This window comes from Elephantulus edwardii, unplaced genomic scaffold (assembly GCF_000299155.1).
Source record: "Elephantulus edwardii isolate Elephantulus edwardi_28Jun2011 unplaced genomic scaffold, EleEdw1.0 scaffold00180, whole genome shotgun sequence".
NCBI lineage: Eukaryota > Metazoa > Chordata > Mammalia > Macroscelidea > Macroscelididae > Elephantulus > Elephantulus edwardii.
Genome location: NW_006399930.1, coordinates 3,403,776 through 3,416,171, shown reverse-complemented (window position 1 = coordinate 3,416,171; position 12,396 = coordinate 3,403,776). Strand labels below are relative to the sequence as shown.

At 37.4% G+C, this 12,396-nt stretch overlaps 1 protein-coding gene across 1 annotated transcript in view; it reads left to right on the top strand.

Moving 5' to 3' along the window:
- The window catches only part of JAM2 (junctional adhesion molecule 2), a 128,796-nt gene extending 116,648 nt beyond the window's left edge, over positions 1-12,148 (top strand). The window contains exon 10 of the mRNA XM_006896041.1: positions 12,116-12,148. Coding sequence (XP_006896103.1) covers positions 12,116-12,148 — 33 coding nt within the window. The remainder of the gene's footprint in view (positions 1-12,115) is intronic.
- Positions 12,149-12,396: the final 248 nt, after the last annotated feature.

Sequence of the window (12,396 nt, the reverse complement as noted above, 5' to 3'; positions counted from 1 at the left end):
TTCTGTAGTTTCCACACTCAGTTGGGTCGCCCTTCTTTGGGATGGGAACAAATATAGACCTCTTCCAGTCAGTTGGCCAAGTGGTTGTTCTCCAGATTTCTTGGCACAACTTGGTGAAGTTTTAGAAAATTAGTCACCATTGCACCTTGCCCATCATTACCCTGTCTTTTTGCCCAGATCTTTTCCATTTCCTTCCCCTCCCCACCAAATTGCCTGCACCTACTTTTACTAGTTCCAATACCAATCTTGTTGTTCTGTGTCCAAAATCCAATGCAATGAGTACACAAACTTTACAGAACCATACTCAGAGTTATGGGGTTTATTAGAGAAGTTAACAAGTTATAATTCAGGTTAGCAGCTGGATACAGTTCCTTAGTCAAAAGAGGTTCTCAAGCATGGTTGGAGAACATTCAAACTTCAACCTCACAGCATATATCAGTAGTACAAATTTCCCTTAGTTCTGCCAGTTATGGCATCTTCCATCAGTCCTCCAGCAAGCGTGGTGAAGACCTATGGATCTGGCTCCAAGGAGCAGTCCCAAATCAGTTCTGTCTCATGCTGATCTCTGATTCTACCCTGAGGCTGCTGTTGCTGCTAATGTAGATCTTCATTTGGTTGGCATAGGAATCTCTAGCCCCAAAAGATGTGTGCTGACTACTCTTCCTTGTTGGTTTTGAGATTCCCAGTTACTGCTGCCAAATTCCCTCAGTTTAATGGCACAACTAGCCAATCCCCTTGTCGACCGACTAACACACCCCAAGACTAAGCATGTTCCTACTTATCCATATGGCAAAGCCAAATTCAATGGCTAGGAAAGCAATTTTGAACAATAAACTCCTGATGCCATGGCAGAGAATATCAGAAAGATGTTTACTTTGTTTTATTGACTATTCAAAGGCATTTGACTGTGTGGATCATAGCAAATAATAGGTAACGTCAAGAAGAATGAGAATCCCCGAACACTTAATTCTACAAACAGAACACAGGAACACTGCATGGTTAAAATCATGAAAGGTGTGTGTCAGGCTTCTCTACTTTCTTCTACCTATTCAGACCATATGCTGAGCAAATGATTGCAGAAACTAGACTCTATGAAGAAGCATGTAGCATAAGGGTTGGAGGGATATATTCATGAATAACTTACATTATGCAAATGATACAACCTTGCTTGGGGAAAGTAAAGATAACTTGAAGCACTTACTGCAAAAGTCAAAACTATAGCCTTCAATGTGGATTACATCTCAGTATCAATAAAACAAAAGTCCTTATCATAGAACCTTATCAAAAGTCCTTATCATTAAGCAGCATCATGATTGATGGGGGGAAAAGATTGAAGTTGTCAACAATTTCATTTTACTTAAATCCACAAGGGACACCCATGGTCACAGTCAAGAAATCAAATGATGTGTTACTTTGGGAAAATCTGCTGTCAGAGATCTCTTTAAAGTTCTCATGACCAAGGATGTCAGTTCAAAGATTATGGTGGGCCTGATGCAAGCCATAGTGTTTTTTCAATTGGTTTTCACACAATCATTCATGTACATTATGTTGTATAATATTAATTACAATTGATCATTGCCTTTTATTTCCACATCTCATCAAATCCTCACTGCATTTTGCCTATTCCTTCCCTCTAGTCATCTGTCCACTAATCTATGCTGTCCTAACTTTTCCCCATTCACCTTTCTCCCCTCCCCTTCTTCATGTGAACAGTTACATATATCCTGTTCCAAGTTGCTAATTACAATGTCCACATAATCCATTCATTCATTCTTCCTAGGTTGGCCTCCCCTTTCCCTAATCTTTTAGAGTGTTCATTGTCTGTACATTCTATTTCTTTTCTCCCTATCCCCAGCACCCCTCTGTTTTCACAGAAATAGTCTTATACAGTATTTGTATTTTTGTGACTGAGTTATTTTAGTAAGCATAATGTCCCCTAGATTCACCTGCGTTATTTTTTTGAAGTCCACATTGTTTTCTAATGCTGCATACTTTCCATTGTTTGAAAGTACCATAATTTTTATATCCATTTGTTGATAAGCATTTGAGCTATTTCTATCTTCTTGCTCTTGTAGAGCAATTATTGCAATGAGCATAGGTATGTATATATCTGTTCATGTCTTGCCTCTGATTTCTTTGGTGTATACTCTGTATAGTGGAATAGTTGGGTCAAATAAGATTTCTGTATTCATTTTTTTGATGAAATGGCAAAAATGCCTTCCACAGTGCTTGTCTTTTTATATGGTACACTACCAGCACTGCATGTGAATTCTAATCTCTGCATCTTTGCCAACATTTATTGTTTGCTACTCTGTTAAACTTTACTATTACTGCTGGAGTGAAAGAATACCACATTGTTGTTTTAATTTGCATCTTTCTAATTGCTAGCAATTTTGAGCATTACTTCATGTATTTTTTGGCCATCTGAATATCCTCCTTGGTGAAGAGGGGTTTGTTGGTGTTTTTTGGGTTTTTTTCTTTTCTTTTGCCTACTTTGCAATTGGATTATCAGTGTTTTTCTTATGGGGATACTGTAGTATTCTGTAAATTTTAGTTGTAAGTCCCTAGTCAGGAATGTAATAGCCAAATATTTTCCTTGTTTGTGGATTTTCTTTTCATACTACTGGAAAAGCTTTTGATACATACAAGAATTGGATGTTTAGAAGGTCCCATTCTTTGATTTTAACCTCTCCTGATTGTGCCGTTTTGGCTGTTTGTAAACCTGTTCGTGCACTTGATGTTGCTGCTTTCTAGGACAAGGGAGGAAAACTGTTAATGAGATGGATTGATTCACTGACTGGGATAATGGGAGTAGGTATGTCAGAGACATAAGTTTGGCCCAGTATAGAGCAGGATATAGGGCTGTTGTGCATAGGGTCGCTATGAGTTGCAGGTGACTTGATGGCACATAACAACAGTCAGGTATGACTCATAATGACTCTGAACAGCAGATCTGAACCCTGTCCTATTTTGTGCCATCTTCACAATCACTGACACTTGATCCCATTGCTGTCTCTATCCCCCCTCTCTTTCACTGTCCCTGCAAATTTCCAAGCAGTATGAATCTCTCTTGGCAACATGCCCAAAGAATGTGTTTTTTGTTGTGTTTGTTGTTGTTGTTGTTAGGTGCCTTCAAGTTGAATACAACCCACAACCACTCTAGGAACAACATACCTGAATCCTGTCCTATTCTGTGCCATCCTCCTCACAGTCTCTGACACCTTCAAACACATTGTTGCTGTCACTGTAACAATCCACCTGGTTAAGTGTCTTCCTCTCCTTCACTGTCCCTCAACCTTCCCAAGAATGACATCCCTTTCCAAGGAATAACCTCTCCTAACAATATGCCCAAAATATGAGAGACAAAGTTTTATCGTCTTTGCTTCCAAGGAACACTCTAGCTGCACCTTCTCTAAGACATATCTGTTTGTTCTTTTGGCAATCTATGGGATATTCAGTACTCATCTCCAGCAACACAGTTCAAAGGTATCAATTTTTCCTCTGCCATCTTTATTCACTGTCCAGCTCTCAGCAGCCATAGCAAGTGATTGAAAAGAGTCTGCCCTGAATCAGGCACACGTTTAGTCTTCAAGTTAACATCTTTAGCTTCTCAGTACTCTGGAGAGCTCCATGACAGTGGACTTGTCCAATGCAATACGTCTTCTGATTTCTGATTGCTGGCATCAAGGATATTGATTGTGGATCCACATAAGATGAAATTGTTGACAATTTCAGTCATTTCTCCATCTATCATGGTTCATGCCACAATCTGGGGCTTCTAAATGTGTTCCTATTTTGTCTCTGATGCTCTTTATAGTTATTGGTTTTATCCCGAGTTCTCTGATCCACTTAGAGTTGGGCCTTGTGTTTGGAGATGTGGATCTTGTTTGCGTTTTCTGTAAGTAGATATCCAGTTTTACTGGCACCATTTGTTAAAGAGGCTGTCATTTCCTTGTTTTATGGGTTAGCCTTCCTTGTTGAATATCAATTAACCATAGGTAGATGGGTTGATTTCTGAGTTCTCAATTCTATTCCATTGATCTTCGATTCCATTGATCTATGTGTCTATCATTGTACCTATACCATGATGTTTTGATAACTATGTTATAAAAGCTATGTAGTAGGTTTTGAGATCAGGAAGTGTGATGCTTCCTACTTTGTTTCTATTTTTCAGAAGAACTTTGCTTGTTTGAGATCTCTTTATTTCCCAATAAAATTAGAAATACAATATATAATTGTTTTGTTTTGCCATTGAGTTTTAACCCACCCATAGCTGGCCCTCCAGGGAGTTTTCAGAGGCAGAAAATCACAAGGGAGGAGATTGCTCATTCTTCTCCTGTGGAGCCGCTGGTGGATTCATAGATCTAGACAGACACACTGTTGGATTCTATGGACTAGGATTTTTCATTTTGTTAAAGATTTGTGTGCCTGTGTTTATTAGAGATATGGACTTTTAATTTTCTTTTTTGGTAATGTCTTTGCCTGGTTTTGGTATTACAGTTATATTTGTTTCATGAATATATCTGGGAGTATGTTCTGCCTTTTTCTAAATTTTGAGCTATTTTAGGTAGAACTGTTGACAGGTCTTTTCTGAATTTTGATAAAGTTCACTGGTGAAGTTATCTGGACCAAGGCTCTCTTGTAATGAGGGTTTTTGTTGTTGTGTTGTTTGTTTGTTTGTTTGTTTGTCATGACCAGCTCAATTTCTTCTTTGGTACTGAGTCTGTTAAAGTTATTTACTGTCTGTGACAATTTAGGTAGGGTATGAATCTCTAAGAATTTATCCATTTCCTCTAGTTTTCAAAATTTGTTAGATTCTAACTATTCTTAATGTTGCATTATTATAATTTCCATTTCAGTTGGTCCTGTTATTTCCTCTCTATTTGTGTCTTTTCTTTCTTTTCCTTTGTTAAACTTGCTAATGGTGTGTCATTGACCCTACTGAAGAACCAGATCTTGAAAAAAAAAAAAGAACCAGATCTTGGTCTTTTTTGATTCTTGCAATTATTTTTTTCTGTCTTCTTTATTTCTGCCTTTATCTTAATAATTTTCTTTCTTTTAAAGGCTGTGAAGTTAGCTTGTTGTTCTTTTTCTGTTTGTTGTTTCTTTACTTACTTCTTTCTTCTTTTTATGTGTTTGTTTATTGCTATGAACTGACCTGCCTTTGCCATATCCTAGAGGTTTTATTGCATTGTGTTTTCATTTTCATTTGATTCAAGAAACTTTTTTATGTTCAAAATATTTCATTTATATTGTGCTTCATTCAACAATTAACATGTTATTTTGTTATTATGTGCTGTCAAGTTGCCTATGATTCATAGCAACCCTATATATACAATAGCTCTGAACTCTGCTCTATCCTGAGCACATCTTATTGTCTCTGACACTCCTATCCCCATTGCACTAGTCACTGAGTCAATCCATCTCATCAAGGGTCTTCCTCTCTTGTGCTGTCCCTCCACCCTCCCAAGTATGATGTCTCTCTCCAAGGACTGGTCTCTTCTTGCAACATGCCCCAAAATTATGTCAGATGAAGCTTCACAATCCTTGCCCCCAAGGTGCAACCTAGTTTAACCCTCTATAGGACAAACCTGTTTGTTCTCCTAGCAGTCCATGGTTTATTCATTTCTCTTCTCTAGCACAAGAGCTTCTTCTTCTGTCATCCCTAGTCATTGTCCGGCTTTCTGGTGCATAGCATGTAATTGCACTTAGTCTCCAGACTGACATCGATGCTCTTCCGTACTCTGGAGATTTCCCTGATAGCAGACTTTTCCAATGCAATGCATCTTTTGATTTCCTTGCTGCTAGTACCAAGCATGTTAATTGTGGAGCCAAGCAAACTAAGGTTGTTAACAATCTCAATTTCTTCATTGTCTATCATGATGCTGCCAGTAGGCCCAATGATGAGAATCTTTGTTTTCTTGATGTTGAGCTTCAATCCATATTGAAGGCTGTAGTCCTTAACCTTCTGAAGCAAGTGGTTCAGGTCCTCCTCAGTTTATTCATTTCATTTTATACAATCAGTCACCACTGAACAATTCCTATTATTACCCAATCTTTTCAAGTTCCCACTCAGTCTTTCCTATTCTTTCACTCACCATCTTTCCATTAAACTCTGCTACCTGGTGATTTCCAATCCTCCTTTTCTCATTCTCCTCCTCACCTTTCTTTTATGTTTCATACTATTCTTCATTCCCATTGCTTTTCGTACAATCATTCTTATGCATTGTTGTTGCTGTTGTTGTTAAGTGCAGTCGAGTCATAGACCACTCATCGCGACCCTGTGAACAAAAGACCTGAACATTTGTATAACTTATATCGTCTCTCCAAGTTTGTAGTATTTCTGGAGGCAAGCTGTTGCGGAAATGGCTGCCTCTGCTGCTTCCAAGCTTGTTTTGATTGGGGAGCTCCACCAAACACTGTCTACCATGGGTAACCATTATCATATTTGACACATTAGTGTCACAGTATTCAGCATCACAGCAGCCACAAATTAGCTCTGTACAGCAAATAGACAGACAACTGCTATGCCACTTAGAAGAATGTTTGACCAAAAACAATTAAAACGCGCTGCCGTCAGGCCCAACCAGATTTAAAAATCAAGACATGGTTTAATCTCCATGAGCTAAAGCTTTCCCATTGTGTCTTACCACACATTTTTCTTTTTAATTTTATACTGGTTTACTTAACAAAATTCATAAAGTTTCTGTACATTGTTTTCACACCAGGTCTTTCTGCTTTTCTTTACAAATCTGCATTGTGTTTTATAAAATTAATCACCATTGGACCTTGCCTATCATTACCTTGTCTTTTTTGCCTGAATCCTTCCCATTTCTTCAGCCCCCCATCCACCAAACTGTACAACCCATTTCTCCCAGACCCATCCTCACACTTCTACTTTACTAGTTATGACTCTATTTTTACAATAATGATCTTATACAGTATTTGTTCTTATGGGACTATGTTAACTCAGCATCATGCCTTCCAGCCTCTCCCAAGTTATGTAGTATTTTTTTAATTGTTGCTCCTGAATACTGTGTAGTATTCCAGTGTGTGAATGTACCACCATTTCTCAATTCACTTGGTCGTGGTTGGACATTTGGGCTGTTTCCATGTTCTTGTGATGGTGAATAACACCGCTATGAACATTGGTGTACAAATCTCCATTTGTGTTTCAGTTCTAATTACCTTGGGCATACTCCTAGTTATGGAATAGCTGGTTCATGTGGAGTTTCTATATTAAATGTTTTGAGGAAGTGCCAAACTATCTTCCTGAGTGGTTGCACCATTTTATAATTTCACCAACAATGTATGAGAGTTCCCACTTCTCTACATCCTGTCCAACATTTATTACTTGCTGCCCTATTAAACTTTGCCACTGCTACTGGAGTGAGATGGTATCTCATTGTGGTTTTGGTTTGTATCTCTCATTGCCAGTGATTTTGAGCATTTCTTCATGTGTTTTTTGGCAACCTGAGTGTGTTCCTCTGTGAAAAGTCTTTCCATATCTTTTGTCCACTTTGTAACTGTGTTGTCAGTCTTTTTCTTCTGGAGATTCAGGAGTATTCTGTAAACTTTTGTTATAAGACCCTTGTCTGGGATGTTATTGCCAAATGTTTATTTCCAGTTGGTAGGCTTTTTTCCCCCCACCCAGTTGGAAAAATTTTTGATAAGCACAGAAATTTACTCTTTAGAAAGTTCCATTCATCAATTTTATTCTCACCAGATTATGCATTTCTGACTGTATTTGACAGTCTGTTTATACTGTAGGCTGGGCCTTCTAAGTTTAGTCCAAGTTTGTCTCTTATTAACTTCATGGTTTTGGGCTTTACTTCCAGGTCTCTGATCTACCTTGAGTTGATTTTTGTGTATGATATGAGATGTGGATTCTATTTCGGCTTTCTGCAGTCCAGTTTTGCCAGCACTACTTGTTGAAGAGGTTGTCATTTCCCCGTTTGATAGGTTTTATTTTTTTGTTGAATATCAGTTGACCATAGTTAGATGGGTTAATTTCTGGATTCTTGATTCTGTTCCATTGGTCTGTGTGCCTGTCAATAATGCCAGTTCCTTGCTGCCACTGTGTAGTAAGTTTTGAAGTCAGGGAGTGCTATGCTTCCCACTTCATTTTTGTTTTTCAGAAGTGCTTTGCTTATATCTTTCCTTTCCAAATAAGCTTGACAATTTCCCTTTTGATCTCCTTAAAAAATGAATATGGTATTTGTATTGGGATTGCATTGATCATGTAGATTGCTTTTGGTAGGGCTGTCATTTTCACAATTTTGTCTTCCTATCCATGAACAGGGCAAATTTTTCCATTTTTTCTAGGTCTTTTATTGTGTCTCTCAGAAATGTTCTGTAGTTTTCCTTGTACAGGTGTTTTGTGTCTCTAGTTAGGTTTACTGCCAACTATCTCAATTTGTGATTGGCTATTGTAAATGGTATTGCTTTCTTGGTTTCCTTCTCTGTGTTTTCTTTCTTTGTTAGTGTAGAGGAATCCCACTGATTTTTAGATATTGATCTTGTATCCTGCTACGTACTAAACTGGTAAACTAGCTCTAACAGTTTTTTTGGTTGAGTCTTTGGAGTTTTCTGTATACACTATAATATCATCTGCATATAGCATCAAGTAACATTTTTATTTCTTCTACTACCCAGTAGTGATCCAGTAAGGTGTCATTTACCTCCCATGCATTTGAGGTTTTTCTACTTTATCCTGTTGTTGTTAATTTCTAGTTTTATGGCATTGTTTTCTGAGAAGATATTTTACAGTACTTCTATGCTTTTGAATTTATTATAGCTTCCTTTGTGCTCTAATATATTACCAGTTCTAGAGAATGTACTGTGTGTGTTTAAAAAGAAAGTGAATTGAGTTTTTGTTGAGTGGAATATTCTGAATATGTCTAAGAGATTGAGTTGGCCAATTACATACTTCAGTTTTTCTGCATCTTTTTTGAGTTTCTTTCTCTGGCCAGCCTTTCAGTTTGAATAATTTGTTAAAATCTTCTACTACTACTGTGGTGGTGTTTCTTTCTTTCTTTAAATCTATTTACATTTGTTTTATATCTTTTGCAGCTCTGTCATCTGGTACATTGATATCAATTAAGATTATATGCTGTTGTGCCTTTTAAGTGTTATATAGAGTCCTTCCTTGTCTTTTATGCTGGTGTTCACACTGAAGTCTTTTTTATTCTGCTACTCCTGCATTTTTTTTTTATATTTTGAGATACCATTTGGTTGATATATTTATTTCTACCTTTTGAATATTTTTTAATTTTATATTGGTTTATTTACAAAGTTTGTATACATTTTGATACCAGATTTTCCCACCACCCTCTACGCCTCAAATTGTGCAACTCCACACCACCCACCACCTATCCTCAGTCCTCTCTGCTCCAATCCCTGCCCTTGGACCCTTCTACAGTAAAGGTCTTATACAATGTTTGTCATTATGGTACTGAGTTCATTCACTTAGCATAATGTTCTCCAGTCCCTCCCAAGTTAGGTAGTAATTTAAAAAATTATTGCTCCTGTGTGCGGCATAGTAGTCTGTCTTGTCAATGTACCATAATTTTCCAATCTATTTCATTGTGTGTGTGTGTGTGTGTGTGTGTGTGTGTGTGTGTGTGTGTTGTTCCAGTCATTTTTGGATAATCTTCAGTAGAATCTTGCTTGCATGTGAAATTAATGAGATTGTTCTATAGTTTCCACACTCTGCTGGGTCATAGTTTCCACACTCTGCTGGGTCACCCTTCTTTGGGATGGGAACAAATATAGATTTTTTCCAGTCAGTTGGCCAAGTCGTTGTGTTTAGAAGGGGTCGTGGTACTAGGGATATTGTAGCTAATGTTAGATGGATCTTTGCTGAAAGCAGGGAATACCAGAGAAATGTATATCTATGTTTCATTGACTATGCAAAGGCATTTGACTCTGTGGATCATAACAAACTGTGGCTGACTCTGAGAAGAATGGGAATCTCAGAACATTTGATCATGCTAATGAGAAACCTATACGTGGACCAAGAGTCAGTCGTCAGAACAGAGCAAGGAAACACTGCATGGTTCAAAATTGGGAAGGGCATACACCAGGCATGTGTCCTGTCTCCATACCTTTTCAACCTGTATACAGAACAGATTATCTGGGGCTGGGGTCTATGAGGAGGAATGTGGGGTCAAGATTGGTGGAACATCTATCAATATCAATATCCTATGGACTACTAAAAGAAGGAACAAGTGCATCTTTGAAGTGCAACCAAAGTTCTCTTTAGAGGCAAGGATAGTGAATCTTAATCTCACCTACTTTGAACATGCCATCAATAGTGGTCAGTCTTTAGAATAAGGCATCATGCTGCAAAAGGTTGAAGGTCAGAGAAAGAGGAATTACTCAAGAGATAGTCTGATACAGTCACACAACAATGTTCATGATGGAAATTACGAAGATGGTGCAGGATAAGGCAAGCCTTGGGCCTTTTGTTCAAAGGGTAACTACTGTGAGTTGTAGTGGTCACTATGAAATTCAAAGACATTTAACAACAACAACAACCACATGAATTAGAATAGATTCAATGGTAAAAAGTGTGATTTTTCTCTTGTTAACAGTCACTGATGATCAGGGCTAACTAGTGATCTTATGATTACTTCTTTCCTTTTTTCACCCACCCACTAGAGTATTTCTATAAAGAAAACCTTTTCTTCATAAAGAAAACCTTTTCTTCATAAAGAAAACCTTTTCTTCATCCATAATTGGTGTAAAGACAGCAAGGGTGGCATGGGAACAGCAACGTTTACCAACTCTGCAAAGGAGAACTGTCCTTGTCAACATCCACAACACAAAACCAATTCCCATGGGGTCAGACATGTTCCTCCCACTCACTCCTCTTTTGCTCATCCCAGTGGCAATCTTACTGCTTTGCTGTGTCCATCATCTGTTGCAATGGCTCACAGATCACACAGAACCATATTAAGGAAGTCAAATGACTGTAGTTCAGTCTAATAGCAGAATACAGTCACTCAGTCAAGACAGCTGCTGAAATGTGCTCACAGGTACCTCCCCCTTCAACCTCACTACAGCTATAGGCCAGTGTTATAAAGCTTAGTCTTGCCAAGTATTGTTCTCCCCCATAGTTGTCCAACAGGTGCAGGCAAAATCTTTGGTTCTATGGGATAGCATACCAAGGTCAGCTCCATCTCATGTGGGTACTCTGGTTCTCTGCTTCAGCTGCTGCTGCTGCTGCTCTCTGGTAGGTCTGAGTGGTGCAAGAATCCCTGTCCCCAAAGTGCACTGTATTCTTTTGCGTCTTTTTGCTGGTGGTGAGATTCCCAAATTGTTGCTGAATCTATGCAATTTAGAAGTGAGACTAGCATTCCTAGATGACTATGACATTTTTAATTCTCCCTGTGTTTAAATACACAACTTAGTATACAATTAAATTCCTTTTTTCTGCCACAGGAATTTTATACTCCAAGTAGGGAAATAAACACCTATTATTGATGAAAGGGCCTACCAAAACAAAATACCGTATATGCCTCGTATTTGAATCTAGTTTGTTAAACTATGACACATAGCTACCTCCAGACTTCCCAAGAAAAAAAAAATAGGCAAGCTTCTCTAGATTTACAACCTTGGAAACTCAAATGAGAGGAGGGACTGTGACCATGAGGTGCAATTGACTTGAAGGTAGTGCTTTTGGTTTCATAAAGTAGGAAAAAGTCTAGAGAAGGATTGATTGGGATATGAATTGAGAAGCCAGCCTACAGTGTCATAGATGACTTCTTGGTATAATATTTTGTCCCTTTTGCATATATATCTGAATCGCTCATGTATAAAATTTCTACGCAAATAAATCTACAAATGAAACAAAACAAGTGGAGATCAAATTTAACAAACAAGATTTTTCTCTAATTTCAACCTTACATTTTTTTCACTAAGTTTCAAAAGTATTTAGTGTTTATTAATTCCTAATAAAATAGTTTAAATTAAGTATATGCTGACTTATACCTATATCATGCTCACTAGATCTATCGATAGAGAATAAGTTTATATTCATAAGATTTTTGTTTTTATTTAAGTATTAATTAATACATAATATTTAAACTTTACTTTCTCTTTTTCTCCCTAGGATTTCAAGCATACAAAGTCATTTATAATTTAAAAGAATTACATCTTTGAGATATACCAAAACAAAAATATAGCTGTTATATGAGTGATTAAAAGATTATAAAACTTGACATTGTTTTACATTTGCAAAGAAGTACATGGGGAAATGAAATTGATGTCTTAGTATAATTTTTATGACCTCTAAATCATGTGAAATTGTTATCTGAAACTAATAGTTCTGTAAACACCTAAAATACAGTTTAATTTCTTGTGTCTGGAATATGTTAAAAGAATCAAAATCCT